This window comes from Hyla sarda, chromosome 12, assembly GCF_029499605.1.
Source record: "Hyla sarda isolate aHylSar1 chromosome 12, aHylSar1.hap1, whole genome shotgun sequence".
NCBI lineage: Eukaryota > Metazoa > Chordata > Amphibia > Anura > Hylidae > Hyla > Hyla sarda.
Genome location: NC_079200.1, coordinates 69304674 through 69325778, shown reverse-complemented (window position 1 = coordinate 69325778; position 21105 = coordinate 69304674). Strand labels below are relative to the sequence as shown.

At 44.7% G+C, this 21105-nt stretch overlaps 1 protein-coding gene across 4 annotated transcripts in view; it reads left to right on the top strand.

The window, feature by feature from the left end:
• ASXL1 (ASXL transcriptional regulator 1) overlaps nucleotides 1–20404 on the top strand; it is a 32899-nt gene extending 12495 nt beyond the window's left edge. The window contains exons 2-12 of one of the 4 annotated variants that reach the window (XM_056549333.1): nucleotides 3244–3327; nucleotides 8421–8531; nucleotides 8791–8902; nucleotides 9521–9585; nucleotides 9729–9819; nucleotides 10063–10200; nucleotides 10326–10486; nucleotides 12819–12915; nucleotides 16695–16800; nucleotides 16971–17475; nucleotides 18084–20404. In XM_056549333.1, the coding sequence (XP_056405308.1) occupies nucleotides 3244–3327; nucleotides 8421–8531; nucleotides 8791–8902; nucleotides 9521–9585; nucleotides 9729–9819; nucleotides 10063–10200; nucleotides 10326–10486; nucleotides 12819–12915; nucleotides 16695–16800; nucleotides 16971–17475; nucleotides 18084–19754 (3141 nt within the window). In that variant the 3' untranslated portion in view covers nucleotides 19755–20404. Of the gene's footprint in view, nucleotides 1–3243; nucleotides 3328–8420; nucleotides 8532–8790; nucleotides 8903–9517; nucleotides 9586–9728; nucleotides 9820–10062; nucleotides 10201–10325; nucleotides 10487–12818; nucleotides 12916–16694; nucleotides 16801–16970; nucleotides 17476–18083 lie in introns of all 4 variants that reach the window. The other 3 variants (XM_056549334.1, XM_056549332.1, XM_056549335.1) reach the window with 3 other exon arrangements.
• Nucleotides 20405–21105: the final 701 nt, after the last annotated feature.

The following is a 21105-nucleotide window of genomic DNA, read 5'->3' as shown; positions in this document are numbered from 1 at the left end:
AGTTTTAGCCGCTAAGACAACAACTTGAAAGGCCGTTTGGGTAAGGCCTTAGTGGAGAGAGGTACAACAAGGAGACCAGGGGGTCCAAGGGGACCTGAACCCCAAGCACTTCTTCCACCAGCCTTTTCACCACTTCCCAATAAGGGACAATCATAGGGCAGGACCAGAATATGTGAAAGACCGTGCCGAGCCCCACACGCCAACATTGAGGGGGAATACTTGGGTTAAATTTATTAAGCAGTGCAGGGGTATGATACCAGCCCATTAACATCTTAAATTGAATTTCTTTATAGGCTGTAAAAATGGAGGCCTTAGAGGCCATATTATCCGCAATTGGGGCAGGGTGATAGTGGTGTTCAAAACCTCCTCCCAACGACTCATGTTACGATGAGATGGGGCATTCCCGTCAAGGGGAGCATTAATAATAGAGTAAATGTCCGAGAGAAGACCCTTTGTCTGTGGCCCTGAGCGGCACAACCGCTTGAAGGCCGTAGGCAGGGAAACCACATGAGTTCCCTGCACAGACGTCATAAAGTGCCTGAGCTGGAGGGAAGACCATGTCGGGAGACTAAGTTCCCAACAGAAGGCAGTGTACGGGATAGGGGGTCAACTAAGTCTGCCCAACAGAAGAGCCCCCTACCTCCCCACTCCCTAACCATACTGGAAGTGAGGCTTGGGGGGGGGGGGGGGAAGCTGGGTGGTAAAGGAAAGACTGCAGGGGGGAGACACAGGAGAAAAGCCGGAATTTCCTGGAGCAATACCCCCATACATATCTAGAGAAGGACATGGGTCCTAGCAAGGGGCCTGGGGGAACTGCAGAGGAGGAGGGACTCCAGAGGAATGTATTTGGGTGAATTGGTGCCAACCACAATTTCTCAAGTTCCATCCAGTGGCTATAAGCATGATATTCGGTCCAGGCAGCTAGATGGCGTAGATGAGCAGCTCAATAATACTTAGTAACATCTGGTACGGAGAGGCCCCCCCATATGCCTACCTGCCAACATAACCGACATAGGGAGGCGATGCCTCTTTATCATCCCAGATAAAAAGAAAAATTGCTGATTGGAACATTCGCAGGGCAGACAACGGTACTCAAATAGGCAGCGTTTCGAAAAAATAAAATAAGTATGGTAATTTTTACCGCCACTATATGCCCGAAAAAGATGTATTGGGACCGCCACTTTTCTAAAGGTGTTGGAATAGAGGACAGTAGTTAGCAGTTAGCTGGAAGTGAGGTGGACACCCAGATAGGTAATAGCAGCTGGAGACCACCGGAAAGAATAGGCAGGTCGCAGTTGAGTGGAAAGAGGAGGCGGGAGGTTCAAAGGTAGTACTTCAGTTTTAAAGAGATTAAAGGGGTATTCCAGGCAAAACCTTTTTATCCCCTATCCAAAGTATAGGAGATAGGATGTCTGATCGTGGGGGGGGGGGGGCCCGCTGCTGAGACCCCCCGCGATCTCCCTGCAGCACCCACTTTCTATGCGGGTGCTGAATCTCCAGTTTCGGAAACCTCAGGGTTTCCGGGACTGGGGATGTGACGTCACGCCACGCCCCCTCCATTTATGTCTATGGGAGGGAGACCCCTAGTGGCCATATTTTAGATTGAAAAATAAATATATAAATAAACATTTTAGGTAATGACCATGAAATTAGAAAAAGTTGTTCGTGAAACATTAATGAATAATATATTAAAAGGGGTACTCCGCCCCCTGGAAAACATTTTCTTTTAAATCAACTGGTGCCAGAAAGTTAAACAGATTTGTAAATGACTTCTGTTTAAAAAAATAAAAAAATCCCAGTCCTTTTAGTACTTATCAGCTGCTGTATAATACAGATGACGTTTCTTTCCCCCCCCCCCCCCCCCCTTTCTGCCTGACCACACTGCTCTCTGCTGACACCTCTATCCATTTTAGGAACTGTCAAGAGTAGGAGCAAATCCCCACCGTAATCCTCTTGCTCTGGACAGTTCCTGACATGGACAGAGGTGTCACCAGAGAGCACTTGTGGTAAGGCAGAAAGGAAATTCAAAAAGAAAAGAACTTCCTGTGTATTATACAACAGCTGATAACTACTGGAAGGATTGGTATTTTTTAATAGAAGTAATTTACAAATCTGTTTAACTTTCTGGCATCAGTTGATTTAAAGAAAATGTTTTCCAGTGGAGTACCCCTTTTAAAAGTTTTTTTGATGACAGGTACTCTAGAAGTCCCACCACACCGTGACGCACATTTACGTCCGATGTTGTTAAGGGGTTAAAGGGGTACTCTGGCCCTAATACATCTTATCCAAAGGCTAGGGGATAAGATGTATGATCGCGGGGGTCCCGCCGCTGGGGACACCTGCAATCTGTCATTCCGCACCCACCTTTGTGAGCTCTCCGCAGCGCTGGAGTCTCCGAGTGTGAAGCTTGACGACCACGGTCCAGAGTATCATGACGTCACGACTCTGCCTCGTGTGATGTCACGCCCCGCCCCCTCAATGCAAGTCTATGGGGGGGGGGAGCGTGACTGCTCTGCTGTTTTTGTGCGCCCGCATTCTCCATCTCTCCTCTTGTTGATGAAACACATGGGGTGGGGGATTCTGATTATCTGTGTATTTTCAGTATTGTGTGGGTGATACTATAAAAAGATGCCTTGAGATGCTGCAGAGGAGGTGAAGAGGTGTATTTTTCGCTACATAACCAACAAATTCTGTGGGGGCGCCATTTGGTGGCTGCAATTTTCCCCAGTAGTTGTGTTTGACCATACTCTGCCCCCTTGAGTCTTTTATTAGAACACACAATATATGTATGCCTTTCATTGATGGTCTAGTGTAATCTATCATTCTTTACTGTTCAGTTATGGGTGGTGTTTTGGGGGCATCTGTTTCTATCACCTTCTGTCTGACTTGTTCACTGTGGGGGGCAGTGATTGACCAGTCACCCATTGTCAAGCATTTCACAAGTCCACTGAAATAAATGGAGATCTGTGTAATACATTGCTCCTGCTGTTTCACCTATTATCTGTGCTCGGATTGGTGGTGGTTTGGGGTGCTCCCAGTTTTTTCCTAAAATGTTAACGATTAAAGGAAAACTGTTTAGAGCAGGAACCGAGGGGGTGGGACTTAACTCAAAAACACCAGCCTTGTTTTATGCTCTGCCCCCATAGAACTTGCACTGTGGAAAGGTATTGCTTGTTGTGTTATTGTGTCTTCTGGCTGGTGGCACGGGGGACACCCTCCTCATTCTTCCTCCTTTTCTTGTAGGTTCTAGAGAATTATTCAGATGCACCAATGACCCCCAAACAGATACTGAATGTGATTGAGGCCGAGGGTCTAAAGGAGACAAAGTAAGTCAAGGAGGCAAGAAGGTGAAGACATGGGGGGGTGGCGGGTTTGTTGTTGCTCATTTGTGTCTGCTGCTTTTACTACGTTTAGGATGAATCAAGTATTCCCATGATTGTGACTCTTTTTTTTTTCTCTTCTTTTTTGTCTGCTTTTTCTTCTGCTTGCCTGTGTCAATGGAATCTACAGGAGGTAAGATTGGTGGGAGAAGTAAGGGGTGGTCATGTGGACATCCATAGATTTAAAGGGCTTGTTCAGTCTTATGTTGATAGAGCTCTAATTGTTGAATAATGGCACATTCCTCCATTTTCTGCATTTGCATAACGATTTGTGGCACAGATATGATTTCTGAGACTGGCTGCAATTGTAGTCCTATGGTTGTCAGACTATTCACTCGGATTGAAAAAATATATATAAATCGTGACAGACCACGATTTTCAGTAAGTCAAAAGTAAAATAGAAAATGACCCAAACATAGTCACTAGATGACTGCCATCAGGTCTGTGCTGGTCATAGGAGTATATGGGGATTGCACCTAATTTGAGCTTCAGAATAAATCATGATGTGAATGCGGCCTAATGCTTTAACCCCTTAAGGACTCAGCCCATTTTGGCCTTAAGGACTCAGACAATTTAATTTTTACGTTTTCATTTTTTCCTCCTCGCCTTCTAAAAATCATAACTCTTTTTTATATTTTCATCCACAGACTAGTATGAGGGCTTGTTTTTTGCGCGACCAGTTGTCCTTTGTAATGACATAACTCATTATATCATAAAATGTATGGCGCAACCAAAAAACACTATTTTTGTGGGGAAATTAAAACGAAAAACGCAATTTTGCTAATTTTGGAAGGTTTTGTTTTCACGCCGTACAATTTATGGTAAAAGTGACGTGTTCTTTATTCTGAGGGTCAATACGATTAAAATGATACCCATTATTATATACTTTTATATTATTGTTGCGCTTAAAAAAAATCACAAACTTTTTAACCAAATTAGTACGTTTATAATCCCTTTATTTTGATGACCTCTAACTTTTTTATTTTTCCGTATAAGTGGCGGTATGGGGGCTCATTTTTTGCGCCATGATCTGTACTTTTTTTTGATACCACATTTGCATATAAAAAACTTTTAATACATTTTTTATAATTTTTTTTTAAATAAAATGTATTAAAAAAGTAGGAATTTTGGACTTTTTTTTATTTTTTTTCGTTCACGCCGTTCACCGTACGGGATCATTAACATTTTATTTTAATAGTTCGGACATTTACGCACGCGTCGATACCAAATATGTCTATAAAAAATGTTTTTTACGCTTTTTGGGGGTAAAATAGGAAAAAACGGACGTTTTACTTTTTTATTGGGGGAGGGGATTTTTCACTTTTTTTTTTACTTTTACATTTTTTTACATTTTTTTTTTACACTTGAATAGTCCCCATAGGGGACTATTCATAGCAATACCATGATTGCTAATACTGATCTGTTCTATGTATAGGACATAGAACAGATCAGTATTATCGGTCATCTCCTGCTCTGGTCTGCTCGATCACAGACCAGAGCAGGAGACGCCGGGAGCCGCACGGAGGAAGGTGAGGGGACCTCCGTGCGGCGTTATAAATGATCGGATCCCCGCAGCAGCGCTGCGGGCGATCCGATCGTTCATTTAAATCGCGAACCGCCGCAGATGCCGGGATCTGTATTGATCCCGGCACCTGAGGGGTTAATGGCGGACGCCCGCGAGATCGCGGGCGTCGGCCATTGCCGGCGGGTCCCTGGCTGCGATTAGCAGCCGGGATCAGCCGCGCATGACACGGGCATCGCTCCGATGCCCGCGGTTATGCTTAGGACGTAAATGTACGTCCTGGTGCGTTAAGTACCACCTCACCAGGACGTACATTTACGTCCTGCGTCCTTAAGGGGTTAAAGGGGTACTCCGGCGGAAAACTTTTTTTTTTTTTTTTTTTTTTAATCAACTGGTGCCAGAAAGTTAAACAGATTTGTAAATTACTTCTATTAAAAAATCTTAATCCTTCCAGCACTTATTAGCTGCTGATTACTACAGAGGAAATTATTTTCTTTTTGGAACACAGAGCTCTCTGCTGACATCTCTGTCCATTTTAGAACTGTCCAGAGCAGCATGTAAAATGGACAGAGATGTCAGCAGAGAGCACTGTGGTCATGATGTCAGCAGAGAGCACTGTGTTCAAAAAAGAAAATAATTTCCTCTGTAGTATTCAGCAGCTAATAAGTACTGGAAGGATTAAAATTTTTTAATAGATGTCATTTACAAATCTGTTTAACTTTCTGGTACCAGTTGATTTAAAAAAAAAAAAAAAATGTTTTCCACCGGAGTACCCCTTTAACCACTTAGCCTGTAAAAGAGAAAAAAGAGAGACCGGAGGGAGGCGCCTCGTGTGATACCGTATGGGTAAGCAACATGAAAAACTTGGGGGTCGGTTAAGACACACCCCTAGGTAGTGGCTGCTCACCTGAGAGCAAGTGAAAACTTGCGTGTCAACCCACAATGGGGTTACCAGAAGTGGCAAAGATGGTAGGACTGCTGCCAAGCCGGAGGTCACAGGGGAGGAAAGACAACCAATCCTGATGAAACTTTAGGCAGGTAGAACAAAAAGACCCCAATAGGCGCTGCAGATTCCCACGAAGTAAACCAAACCAGAGATGAAGTGGTAATAGTGCAAAATACTGGAAGGTTTATTGTAGTAAAAACAATAAAATACAGATTACGCGTTTCGGGGGAGCCACCCCCTTCTTCAGATCAGAGTATGTACAACTAGATGCAGACAGGGTTTAAATACATGGAGACTAAGTGCCAACCACTTAAGTGGGAGGAGCTAGTCCTTTCATAAGTAAATTCAGTGCAGGTGAGCTGCTATCTGCTCTCCCATCTCACCTGGAGCTCCAGGTGAGATGGGAGAGCGGATAGCAGCTCACCTGCACTGAATTTACTTATGAAAGGACTAGCTCCTCCCACTTAAGTGGTTGGCACTTAGTCTCCATGTATTTAAACCCTGTCTGCATCTAGTTGTACATACTCTGATCTGAAGAAGGGGGTGGCTCCCCCGAAACGCGTAATCTGTATTTTATTATTTTTACTACAATAAACCTTCCAGTGTTTTGCACTATTACCACTTCATCTCTGGTTTGGTTTACTTCGTGGGAATCTGCAGCGCCTATTGGGGTCTTTTTGTTCTACCTGCCTAAACTTTAACCACTTAAGTACTGAGCGTTTTTCTGTTTTTGCATTATCGTTTTTTCCTCCTTACCTTTTAAAAATCATAACCCTTTAAATATTGCACCTACAGACCCATATGAGGCTTGTTTTTTGTGCCACTAATTCTACTTTGTAAAGACATTAGTCATTTAACTTCTCTCTTTATTCTGTAGGTCCATACAATTAAAATGATACCCTACTTATATAGGGATCAATATACTTTCTAGAATACCGTATTTATCGGGGTATACCACGCACTGGCCTATAACACGCACCCTCATTTTACCAAGGATATTTGGGTAACAAAAGTTTTTTACCCAAATATCCTTGGTAAAATGAGGGTGCGTGTGTGTGCGCATGCGTATACCCCGATACACCCCTAGGAAAGGCAGGGGGAAAGAGGCCGTCTCTGCCCGCTTCTCTCCCCCTGCCTTTCCTGGGGTCTAGAGCCCTGCTGCCGCCGCTTCCCTCCCGCTGGCTATCTGCGCCGCTGCCCGTTCTCTCCCCCTGACTATCGGTGCCGGCGCCGATAGCCAGGGGGAGAGAAGCGGAGCCGGCAATGGGGCAGCGGTGCCGATAGCCAGGGGCAGAGAAGGGGCAGCGGTGCCGATAGCCAGGGGGAGAGAAGGGGCAGCGGCACCCATAGCCGACGCCGCTGCCCGGTTGACTCCCCCATCCCCGGTTGCATAATTACCTGTTGCCGGGGTCGGGTCCGCGCTGCTTCAGGCCTCCTGTGTGCGTCCCATGCTTCGTTGCTATGCACAACACGGCGCAATGACGAGTGACGCCATTGCGTCTCGCTGCGCATAGCAACGACGCAGGGGACGCACACCGGAGGCCTGAAGCAGCGCGGATCCGACCCCGGCAACAGGTAATTATACAACCGGGGATGGGGTAGGCAACGGGGCAGCGGCGCCGGCAATGGGTGCCGCTGCCCCTTCTCTCCCCATGTCTGTCGGCGCCGCTGCCCCATTGCCGGCGCCGCTTCTCTCCCCCTGGCTATCGGCGCCGGCAATGGGGCACCGGCACCGATAGGGTGAGAGAACGGGCAGCGGCACCGATAGCCAGCGGAAGAGAAGGGCCGGCAGCAGGGCTCTAGACCCCACCACAGGCAGGGGCAGAGAAGCCGTCAGCGGTGGCAGTCACTGCAGCGGCTTATCGGCGTATAACGCGCAGTTAGACTTTAGGCTAAAAATTTTAGCCTAAAAAGTGCGTGTTATACGCCGATAAATACGGTAATTACTTCTAGAAAAAAAATCATAACTACATGCACAAAAATTTATATGTTTAAAAAAGCCCTCTTCTGAACCCTATAACTTTTTTTTATTTTTCCGCATATGGTATGTATGAGGGCTTATTTTTCGCGCCTTGATCTGGAGTTTTTATCAGTACCATTTTTTGTTTTGGTAGGACTTTTTAATCGCTTTTTATTCATTTTTTTAATGGTATAAAAAGTGACCAAAAATATGCTATTTTTGACTCTGGAATTTTGTACGTGTCTAGGTCCCTCTTGTTTATGATTGCTGCTTGCTTTTCACGATTAGACATTGCTGTTTACATTCAGAGACTACAGACCTAAATCTTGTAATAGCCGAGGGTGTGCTGCAGTTATATCCAGTCTAGACAATCCTCTGTGCTACACATTGATAAATGTAACAGTGAGGGTATCCTGTATCTAGCTATCAGCACAGGAGGAGAAGTTGTGCTGCATACATCACTAGCGCTCTTAGGATTGTCTTGGCTGGATACAATTGTGAACTGTGCCGTTTTTCAGTCTCCATGTAACAAAGAATGTCTTCAGAAGCTCTCATTAAATAATGGTTAAGTTTAAAGTTGAGATAAACCAGACCCTCTATTTCTTCTCCTGCAGCGGATCTTCCCCTCTCGCTTGCCTGAACGCCATGTTACATTCCAACGCCAGGACACGGGAGGCGCTGTTCTACAAGCTACCTGGCCGCATTAGTCTTTTCACCATGAAGGTTAGTCGGGTCATTAGTGATTGCTCACAATAACTGGCGCTGGATTATCAAGGATTCTGGACTGTTCATATAAATTCACATATTTCTTCTGTTGCAGAAATTTCTACATTTGCCCTATTCATCTGAATGGAGCTTGTAGACATCCATAAGTGTGGCTTGATATGTCATGACCTGTCACACATGAACCTACTTGTGTTGTAGTTCTGTAGAGTTGTCTGTGTGTCAGTGCAGCCTTTCATACATGTCTGTTCTCCTGCAGAAGAATGCAGTGCATTGGTCTCGTGTGGTGTCACTGCCAGATGATGGAGGCACAGAGGACACAGCAGATGAAGAAGGAAGCCAGTGGGAGGAGGGCAGCTCAGTGCCTGCAGGTGAGAACAGGGAGAATCTCCAGAATTTAACCTTGATGCTCTCCATCTCTATTTGTGACCTCCTCCCATAAATCAGTTTGTTCATGTGTTAGTGATCAGGGGTGATGCATCTTCTCTTAGGTCCCAGCAGTTTAACTACTTAGATGCTATGGTCAATAACATCTATATTGTTAGGTTGGAGGGGAATCCCTCGCTTGAAAAGTGATTTATAGACTAATAAATTGTCAGTTGTAAAGGCGAGCATTATGAAGTGTGGAAGTGATCAGCAGATTGCTTTTTTTCCTATGTTTTCCCAAGAGAAAGGATTTATAGTTGATTAGTAAATGTATATACCAAGATGGTGCCACTGAAAATTACAGCTGTGGCTCTCCAGCTGTTGCAGAGCTTTGACTTCCAGCATGTCTGAAAAGCCAAAGGCTGTCTGGCCATGTTGTGAGATGTAGTTTTCCAACAGATGGAGAACAGGTGAGTGAACACTATATGACTTGAGTGTAATTTGCCCTTTAAAACCTCCCTGCTTTACACTAGTCTGCATTCAAAACTAAGAAAAGTACTACATATAAACAAAGTTAATACATTCACTTTTTGTTCCCCTTCTGTTTGTCTGTGTTGCAGCAGAAACGTCCGGCAATGCATCCTCCTCTCGCGAGTCACATGTCAGGGAAACCCAGTCCCTAGTACAGGTCAGTACGGGATGTGCACACTGTCATGACACAGCCCCATAGGAAGCAGTAGGAACCCTATTCCCATTGCTGCTTATGCAATGGGGTTACATGAAAGTTTAGGAACCCCTTGACATGTTTCCTTACATGATCTTTGTGTTTAGATAAATAAGCAGAAAAGAAGCGGGGTGTTGCTGCCTCGGGTCGTCCTTACTCCACTCAAAGTAAATGGGGCTCATCTGCCATCTACTTCAGGTTAGTTTCTTGCTTTGTATTGCAGTGAGCTCCCTAGTGGGGGTTCCATGCAGTCACAATTCATCCTGTGACACTGGGGTAGTTTGGAGTTGTGTATCAGATAAAATAAAAACCAAACAAAAAAACATTTTTTTTGGCGTATCGGATTCTGGAATAAAGGAATTGCACTATGCTAGAGGTTTGTTTTGTACCCACATAAGTAGGGTGCCTATTTACCAGTTGACTGCATCATTCTGGCTCCAGGTCTGTCTGTCCGCCGTGTAGAAAGCGAAGCCTCTGGTAATGCGGCTCTGAGAGACAGCCTGACTTTTCACAGGCAAACGACTTTAAGTGGCAACTCCACCCATCATCTAAGAAGCATCAAGAACATCTCTGTCCCAGGTTGGTTTAGTACATTGAGGACAAGTTTGGATGCAAGCTTTTTATTCTTCGCTGGTGGTCCTGAATATAATGAGAAATAGGTAAACAGCATTAAAGGCATAACAGTTCCCAACTTCTTTTCCCAGGACAAGTGAAGAAGAAGGAGGAGGAGATTGATTTTGAGACTCCTGGCTCCATTCTGGTGAACACTAATCTCCGTGCCCTGATAAACGTGCGAACGTTCAATGCTCTACCAATGCACCTCCAACAGCAGCTACTACTACTTCTTCCAGATGTGGACAGGCAGGTAGGTTTATGAGCGGTAAGCTAGAGCAGATAAGGGGCAATAAGATGTGAGAAAAAAGGCATTCTTAATCATTGTATGAGATAAGAGTAGTAATGGATACGAAAACTCCTAAGGATAGGGAATAAGTGTCAGATCGTGGGGGTCCGACCGCGATCTCCTGAATAGGGTGGGGTCTACCACAGCCTGAAGCGACGGCCGACATGCCCCCTCAATGGAGCATGTCGGTGCCGCTTCGTGCAGTGGTTGTACACTCCCCATTCATAGGAGGCAGGGCCCCATACATGAGATTGTGTGGGGCCCAGCGGTCAAACACCTTATATAGTACTATATTTGACCAAACCCGTCACCTTTGGCTGCTCAAGCTGACTGTCCAAGGTGTGTGGTGGTCTCCACATTCTCCACCAATAGATATTGGTGGAGAGAAGCATGAGGCAGACTGTATTGTTCTGGGAGGGGTAAGCTAGCACCAGTGGAGTCAGGCTGCAACTTAACCCTTCCCCTCCCAGAATGGGTTTTCAGACGAATAAATGACAGTTATTGAAAATGTATGGCCTCCTTTAGTGATCACTTTTTTTTTTTTTTACCGTTTTGAAGATCTCTGCTAGCTGACTGTAAATTGGAGGATGATTGTTTAAATCCTAACATATCTGACACTTGAAGGTTTGTTATCAGTGTCTAGTCAGTCCTATACTGTTACAATGTATCCGAGCAGGTGAAATGTAACAAACTACCGGGACAGGAAGAGATTTGTGTTTTAGATGTTAAGTTCAGAGAATTGTCTAGAATAGTAACAAATTCTCAACTGTGAGCAGTATTGGGGTGCATTTACACCACAATTACGAGATATGGCGGCTTGATCTGGCTGGGAAATCTACAGAGTGGACGCTCCCATATCCCAGCCATACCAGCGCCGAATCTCATTCGTTTATATGCGCTGGCCGAAGTGAAAACTGCAGTATACCACTGTTTTCAGTCCAGCCACAAGACCGGATGTGGGGCAAAAATGAGCCGACTGAGTCACTATCTGACTCTGGTCAGTGCATTTTTTGTTTTTTGTTTTTTTTATCAGAAATTTTTATCAAAGTTTTTTTTATACAAAAACATAAACCCATCCCATTTACACAGAAATAACCTCTGCCCCCAAGCCCCGCAATACACTGAATCGTCCCACAAACGAGAGGCATATTCAGGGCTAAAAACAAATTCAAAAACCCTGTATGGGCTTCACAGAAGAGAAAATAGAACAATAGCACAAGAGAAGTGGCAACAACAGGTGCCAAAGGTAACCCGGACACAAAAAACAGGAAATTAGACTGCGGACAACGCACCAAGGCAAACTCAAAACAGAGGAGTAGACGAGACAAGGATAGTTTACAAGCAAAACACAGACAATATTAGTGATTAGACCCCCTCAACCTTCCCAGAAACACCTCCATGAGAGTTCCCGCATATATGTGGATGGCAAACAAGGGGTATCAATCCAAGGCCCCCAAATTGACTCAAATTTACGCATAGCTTTGCTCTTAAGGTATACACCTTTTTCCAGTCTATTTAATTTTACAATCAATTCGGATATAGTGGTGGGGAAGCCCGCAACCAATACTGTGCAATTAGTTTACTAATACCAATGTACAAGCCACCATCCTCATCCAGCCCCTCCAGATATCCCAATACACGTCAGAGCGGACAAACTTATTGGACAACCATACACCCGGCTAATCAATCGTTCCCACATCATTCCAAAAAAGAGAAGTACAGTCCCACATCACATCAAGCAAGTGAGCATCGGGCAATGAACCACAGCTGAACCACTGAGCTGCCGGGAATTATTATTATATATATTTTTTTGACTCCTCAATCAACCTTGAATGTGTGGTGTCTAAGGAGTTAATGCCAGACATCAACGTGATTGGTGATGTCCGCATTAGACACAGGCCCCTGTAGGCCACCGGGACCACCCCGCTATGATGCGGAGTCAGCTCCTGAGCCCACGTCGTAGAAGGGGAGCGGGCGCAGGGTGTTGAGGTATGCTCTACATCCTTAAAAGGTTAAAGTAGGTGGGCTTACTAGGAGGGGGTGTGGCCTCCCACAACCAGGCACATTTTTTATAATTTAATTTCAGAAATTGCTGTAAATTGTCTAAATAACACCAACTTTGCAGTTTGTGGAAAATGGACAGACTTAGGGGCTCAAAATGTAATAAATTCAGTGTATTTTTCTCCAGCATATTAAAATAAAACTTTTTACATTTTTCAAGTTTGCAAAACGTTTCACTCTGCAAAAATTCCACTTTTTGTACCTAATACCAAAGTGGCCTGTTACCTTTTTGTAGGTGAGCCCGGATGGACAGCTGCGGATGAGCTGCAGCGCCCTTAACAACGAATTCTTTGCTCATGCGTGCCAAAGATGGCGGGAGAGGCTGGCAGAAGGTAGGAGTTTGTCCATCTGCAGTTTTGTCTCTGTTGGGGTACTCTTGTGGAAAGAATTGTTCAAATCAACTGGTGCCAGAAAGTTAAAAATATTTGTAAATGACTTCTATTTAAAAAAAATAGGGATGTCCTGATACCATTTTTTTAAGACCGAGTACCGATACTTTAATTCTAGTACTCGCTGATACCAATTAAGAGTACTTATATTTTAAAGGGAATCTGACACCAGGGTGACCTGGTTTCTGGAGCTGCTTACTGTGCTGATATGTGTAACATAGTTCATAAGGTTGAAAAAAGACCGGAGTCCATCAAGTTCAACCTATATCCCTAATGAATCACTGCTGAGTTTATCCAGAGGAAGGCAAAAAACCCTCATACTAGAGGTAAAAATTCCTTCCCGACTCCAAATATGGCAGTCAGAATAAATCTCTTGTTCAACGTTCTGACCCTATAAATCTAGAATCCATTACCTGTAACGTTATTATTATTCTCCAAAAATGCATCCAGACTAGGGATCGACCGATATTGATTTTTTTTTAGAGCCGATACCGATAACGTGAACTTTCAGGCCGATAGGCGATAACTTATACCGATATTCCGTGCATTTGGTTGGAGTGGTTGGACTCAGGACCCCAGGACAGGCAGGGGGAGAGAAGCGGGCAGTGGCGGCGGTCTCTGGCCCCGCAAAAACCGCTGCAGTTCATTGATTTAAAGCTCCCGCATTATCGGCAAGGTAATTGCCAATACCGATAACTTAGAAAATCATGAATATTGGGCGATAATATCGGCCAAACCGATAATCGGTCGATCCCTAATCCAGACCCCTTTTGGAACTCTCTTCCGGAGTTCCCCATGACCACCTCCTCAAGCAGAGAATTCCAGTCTCACTGCTCTTACAGTAAAGAACCCCCGTCTGTGCTGGTGTAGAAACCTTCTTTCCTCTAGACGTAGAGGATTCCCCTTGTTATGGATACAGTCCTGGGTATAAATAGATCATGGGAGAGATCACTGTACTGTCCCCTGATATATTTCTACATAGTTATTAAGTCGTCCCTAAGCCTTCTTTTTTTCTAAATGAAATAACCTAATTCTGATAATTTCCACTAATAGAGATTAGAACACACACTGCACTGCTGCTTTCTGTATAGCGTCAACGTGATAGTACCTCTGCTAGCTGATCCACGCCAGGTGGTGCTCTCTGTATAATAGATCTGCGTTTCTGCGATCTGTATAATCAGTGTTTTCTTCACCACTTCTTTATTCAAGAACACATGAAGGATACAGACAGTGCAGGACACGGATGGAGGATAGACACGGGGGGGGGGGGGGGGAATGTAGTTTGGGCTACAATGCCGTTTCGCAGTGTATACTTCAACTGGCAATGTAGCCCCGAACTACATCCCCTGTGTCTATCGTCTACCCGTGTCCTGCACTGTCTGTATCCTTCATGTGTTCTTGAATAAAGTGGTGAAGAAAATGCAGATGGTGAGTTGCCCTAATTCTTATTATCTTTCTGGGTACTGTAGTCCTCCAATTCCCCGTATTACCCTGGTTGCCCGTCTTTGAACCCTCTCCAGCTCCACTATATCTTTCTTGTACACTGGTGCCCAGTACTGTACACAGTATTCTATGTGTGGTCTGACTAGTGATTTATACAGTGGTAGAATTATTTCCTTGTCGTGGGCATCTATGCCCCTATTGATGCACCCCATGATTTTATTTGCCTTGGCAGCAGCTGCCCTACACTGGTCACTACAGGTAAATTTACTATTAACTAAGGCTCCCAAGTCCTTTACCACGTCAGTCGTCCCAAGTGTTCTTCCATTTAATACATAATCCCAGCCTGGATTTTTCCTCCCCATGTGCATTACCTTACATTTATCAGTGTTTTACCTCATCTGCCATTTTCCAGCCCAAACCTCCAACCTATCCTGATCAATTTGTAACAGTGCACTGTCCTCTATAGTGTTTACCGCTTTACAGAGTTTAGTATCATCTCAACCCCTCTACAAGGTCATTAATAAATATATTAAACAGAACAGGACCCAAGACGGACCCCTGTGGTACCCCACTAGTAACAGTCACCCAATCAGAATAAGTACCATTAATAGCCACCCTCTGTTTCCTATCACTGAGCCAGTTACTTACCCACTTACACACATTTTCCCCCAGCCCCATCCTTCTCAATTTATCCACCAACCTTTTATGTGGAACTGTATCAAATGCTTTGGAAAAATCCAGATATACGACATCCAGCGATTGCCCATGGTCCAGTCTGGAGCTCACCTCCTCATAAAAGCTGATCAGGTTAGTTTGACAGGACCGATCCCTCATAAAGCCATGCTGATATGGTGTCATACATTGATTTTTATCAAGATACTCCAAAAAAGCATCTCTTAGAAAACCCTCAAACAATTTACATACAACGAAGATTAAACTAACAGGTCTATAAATTCCCAAAGTCACCTTTTGTCCCCTTTTTAAATATTGGCACCACATTTGCCATGCGCCAGTCCTGGGGAACAGTCCCTGTCACTATAGATTCCCTGAATATTAAAAATAGGGGTCTGTCTATTACATTACTTAATTCCTTTAGAACACGTGGGTGAATGCCATCTGGACCTGGTGATTTGTCTATTTAGATTTTTTGTAGGCGGCACTGTACTTCTTCCTGGGTTAGACAGGTGACCTGTACTGGGGAGTTTACCTTTTCTCGCTGTATTTCACCTGGCATTTCATTTTCCTCGGTGAATACAGTGAAGAACAATTTGTTTAATATATTTGCTTTTTCCTGATCCCCGTTTATAATTTCTTCCTCGTCATTCTTTAAAGGCCCACACTTTCATTTTTGACCTTTTTGCTATGTATATAGTTAAAGAACATTTTGGGGTTAGTTTTACTCTCTTGGGCAATGAGTCTTTCTGTCTCTATTTTTGCGGCTTTTATCTGTTTTTTACATATTCTACATTTTTCTCTATAGCTTTTTAATGCTTCTTCACTGCCGTCCTGTTTTAGTTGTTTAAATGCTTTATTTTAGTCATTTATTGCCCCCTTAACATTTTTATTCATCCACATTGGTTTTCTTTTATTCCCATAAGGTATATACTTTTTACAGTGGGTTCCATGTTGTTTACAGTGGAGACGGCTGCTATAGTATGAGCAAAGATTTTTCTCTTCTCCATTGGACAGAACAGTGAATTTGCATTGGGGGTGAGACCAATGTCTCTGGAGTGATTGCGCTGATGTTCACATGGTGAGCAGCGGTAGAAACCAGGTCACTTGCACTTTCTACCTATAAATTCAACTTAGTCCAGGTGACTCTGCTGTAAGATTGCCTTTAATAGTAGGTAGTATAACCTTGTAGGTAGTATAGATAGTTGCAGACATTAGTAGCAGCCCTCTGTATACAGCGCCCCCAACACCACCCGATCCACCCCGACCCCCCTTTGTAGGCAGCAGGCACAGTGCTCTCTGCTGACACCTCTGTCTGTATCAGGAAGTGTCCCGAGCAGGAGAGGTTTTTCTATGGTGATATGCTTCTAATCTGGACAGTTCCTGACATGGACAGAGGTGTCAGCAGAGAGCACTGTGGTCAGACTGGAAAGAATTGCACAATTTTATCTGTAGTATACATCAGCTAATAAGTACTGGAAGGATTAAGATTTTTTAATAGAAGTAATTTACAAATCTTTTTAACTTTCTGGCACCAGTTGATTTGAAAACTTTTCCCGTTCTTTCCACCGGAGTTCCCCTTTAAGTAATTTTTGCATCTTCTCCAGGTGAATTTACCCCAGAGGCTCAGATGAGGATGAGGCAGGAGATGGGAAAGGAGAAGAAAGTTGAAGACTGGAAAGAGATGTTTTTTGAAGATTTCTATGGACAAAAGTAAGTAGCTTTATGGTGTTACTAAGTTCTTCTAGACTGGTCAGGTCTGGACTGTACTAATGCCTCCTGCGGAGTTGTTCTGATATTTGGAGGTTGTCCATTGGGAGTCTGTGGGTGGAGTTGTCCGTTTCGCTCACTTGTTAACTATTTTTCTTTGTCCTGTTTCATAGGCTCGGATATTCAGAGGAGCTGGGGTCTGATTTGGAAGAGAAGTCTATGGAGACGACCTGTCTACAGCAAGAGAAGCCAAGAACCACCCCAGAACCTGCTCAGAAACAAGAAAAGGTTCCTGAGGTTCACATCAGAACTCGGAGAAGTCTCTACAGGAACACAGAGAAGATCCAGAGGAACGTACCAACGGCTGCAGAGGTCAAAGCCTCTACCACCTTTCCTGCACCTCCAGAGAGAACAGAGTCTGATCCTTCATCTGTGGAGAACAGATTGTCACCACAAGATGACCTGAGCCTCCCATCTACCTCTGAGAGAGTGCCGGAGCTTCATCCTGAGACTGCTTCAGAGCAGAAAAGGAAAAGCGCCGAACCAGACACCTCCAGCCCCTCCATCGAGAAGAAGCCACGGATGGAACAGCGTCAGTCCTTTCGTAACACAATTCAGAGCGTTCACCCCGAAAAGCCACAGCCTACCAAAGAAGAACCAAAAGTCCCTCCAATCCGGGTATGAGACGAACGTTCTTTCATTATAGAATGAATATCTTCTGTATATAATTATAAATGGACAATGCTGGTATATACTGTATATAATTATATATGTACAGCTGGTATAAGTTATATATCTTCTGTATATAGTGATATGGACCATGCTGGTATAACCTGGGTATATACTGTATATAATTATATATACACAGCTGGGATAAGTTATATATCTCCTGTATATAGTGATATGGACCATGCTGGTATAACCTGGGTATATACTGTATATAATTATATATGTACAGCTGGTATAAGTTATATATCTCCTGTATGTAGTGATATGGACCATGCTGGTATAACCTGGTTATATACTGTATATAATTATATATGTACAGCTGGTATAAGTTATATATCTCCTGTATATAGTGATATGGACCATGCTGGTATAACCTGGTTATATACTGTATATAATTATATATGTACAGCTGGTATAAGTTATATATCTCATGTATATAGTGATATGGACCATGCTGATATAACCTGGGTATATACTGTATATAATTATACATATATATTTTTAGCAGTGTATATGCTAATAATAGATTTTTCTCCCCCCTGTCTCCTTTTCCCCAGATACAGCTTTCTCGGATCAAACCTCCCTGGGTGGTTAAAGGTTTGCCAGCTTACCAGATCTGCCCCCGGATCATCCCAAACCCTGATCCCACTGGGTGCTGGCCTTTTTCCTGCTCGCCTGCTGACAGTCAGACCTGTGACAATCACTCCCAAGCCTCCGGTGGTGAAGGTAGAGGCGACAGTGGTTTCCTCTGCCATCAGCCAGACAAAAGAAGCTGCTGCTCCAGAGGTTCCAGAAGAAGCAGAAAGAGACATAGACATAGAGAGAAATCAGCAAATCACTGCAGAACACAATTACTGCCGGCCATTACAGTGAAGCCAGAGAAACCAGAAGTTCCAAGGGTCAAAATCAGGGTGTCAAGTGGTACAGTCGACATCATAGATGACTGTGGCCTGACTGACTCTCTTACCAAAGAACACCACCTCGATAATGTATCCCCCCCAGAGGACCTCTCCCAGTGTGGAGATCAGGCAGTTTCTATGGCAGATGCAGAGGAGGAGAATATGTGCAGTGATGAGAGGATGTTGGCGCCTTCTGTAGATGGCATCTTGGGACAAGCATTTGAGACCGCATCGTGTGTTCTGGGTGATGTCTCCAACACATTTCAAAACCGGATCAAACAGGCCACGTCCTGCTCTACTGAAAAGGATTCCTCAGAAAAGAAACCGGATGCAATGCCGGCGGATATTGCGGAGCACCATGTACTCCCTACATCCTCCCTAGTGCAGCTACACTCATTGGACACAACTAAAACCTCACCCCTAGGACAGTTGCCAGTGCATGTGAATGACCCCTCAACACCTGGCACTCTGTTGGACGCGGTAGTTGACCTACATGGTAATGGTCGCCATCATGATAGTGTTCCTTATCCTTCAGTTAGCAACTCGCAAGAGCCAAATGATTCTGATCCTCCCCATGGTGCTTTACAGGCAGAATCCTTTCAGGAGACATTGGTGACCCAACAGTCGCTCACCACTGAGAATGTTGGCGCGTGTACGCCTGTACCTGACTCCTTAAATGATGGTTATAAAGGAAATCTAGAGGTTGCCTCCCCTATCGGTGCCATTCTTTGCACAGCAGAGGATGATCTTCCCAAACACAGTAAAGTTAGTGATTTTTCAGTGAGTACTAACAGACTGGAGAGGTTATGCATGCCCTCTGGTTTGTCACCTCCGAATCTTGAGCCTGGAAAGCACGGCAGCCCTGGCTCCACCACCTCCGTGCCATCATCCGACCCTTGCCCCTTTAAGGAGACTATTCAATCACTGAATAATTCATTTGGAATTGCTGATAAGATTCCCTTATTACTAGATATGTCCTTCCTCCAATTCCCAAAGGAGATGGGGGTCCGTGTCCAGTTGCCAGTAGACCTGGCGAGGTCTCCCCATCACAAGATGAAAGAATCCTTCTTGGAGATGCTGTCACAGGATGTTGGCTCCTACCATTACTCTGCAGGGGTTCGTCTTTCCTCATCGCCCGGAGTGACGGGCAGCGCCTCGCTTTCTGTGGAGGTCTTCTCTGAACATAGCGATGGTGGGGAAGAGCAGGTGTCACTGCGATGTTCTTGCAGCTTCAAAGCCATGACCTTGTGTGAGGGGTGTGGGGCTTTTTGTCACATCGACTGCATTGGACCTTCCAAACTCTGTGTATCGTGCCTTGTCATAAGATAGTGGACTGACAGCTTTGAAGGCGGCATTTTTGTTTAGCAAGATAGTCGGCAACCTGCTCTCTTTCCGGGTGGGGGTGAAACTACAGCTCCCAGCATTTGTTCTACCCCCACCTCCTGGAAAGGAGCACAGGATGGCGAGCACTGGTTTTTAGTGTTGGTATTTTACCTGTTATCCGGAGTTCCGGGATGTTCATATTGTATTATGCTTCTTTTTGTTAGAAATTGAAAAACCTGCTGATGAATATTATTCAGCTCTTATTGTGATACAGACCCTATTGAGGGGGCAGTAATGGGGGCGCTGTTTGGTCACCTGGCTACTTTGCGTTTTGTACCCATAGTGTCAGTTACACCCAAAACCCACAAAATTTGCATAGGAGTGTATCAGTTGTTTCCAGACTTTCTTCCCTTCTAGTAAAGTTTCAGAGCCTGATAGGAAAACGCTGCAAAAATAAACAGTTTCCTATCCTGGCCCAGTCCAGTGTCCCCCATTGACCAGATGACTTGAACGGACAGTAAGATTGGCTCTGGCACCAGTTTCCCTCCAGAGTGGTAGTAAAATACCAAAGGTAAGCTGATGCCAGGACCGAGCCAGTTATTCTCAGAGATTGTTTAAAGGAGTACTCCACCCCTAGACATCTTATCCCCTATACAAAAGGATAGGGGATAAGATGTCTGATCGTGGGGGTCCTGCCGCTGGGGACCCCTGCAATATAGCATGCAGCACCCACCTGTTACTGCTCCGGAAGCGCTGGAGGGTCTGACTCTCGACCACGGGGACGGAAGTTGTCACGACTCCGCCCCCGTGTGATGTCACACCCCGCCCCCTCAATGCAAATCTATGGGAGGAAGCGTCACGCCCCCTCCCATAGACTTGCATTGAGGGGGCGGGGCGTGATGTCACACGGGTGTGGAGTCGTGACCTCACGGTCTTCCGTCCCTGTGGTCGAGAGTCAGACCCTCCAGCGCTTCCGGAGCAGTAACAGGTGGGTGCTGCGTGCTATATTGCGGGGGTCCCCAGCGGCAGGACCCCCACGATCAGACATCTTATCCCCTATCCTTTTGGATAGGGGATAAGATGTCTAGGGGTGGAGTACCCCTTTAAGGCATCTGGCTTTTTTTTTTTTTTTTTTTATACGGTTGTAACAAACACTCAGCTGTGTGAAGCATTAAGGGTTTTTTATCATCTGTGATTGTAATACTTTCATGGATACATATATAAAAAGAGAACAGAAAAAAGAGGCGCTCTTTAAGTGTAGCAGTTTCCCAATCATTGTCAGAAAATGCAGAAATGGCTAATTGTGCAATCTCACCGTTGTGTTGCGCTGCAGGCACAACACTGTAATGCACATAGA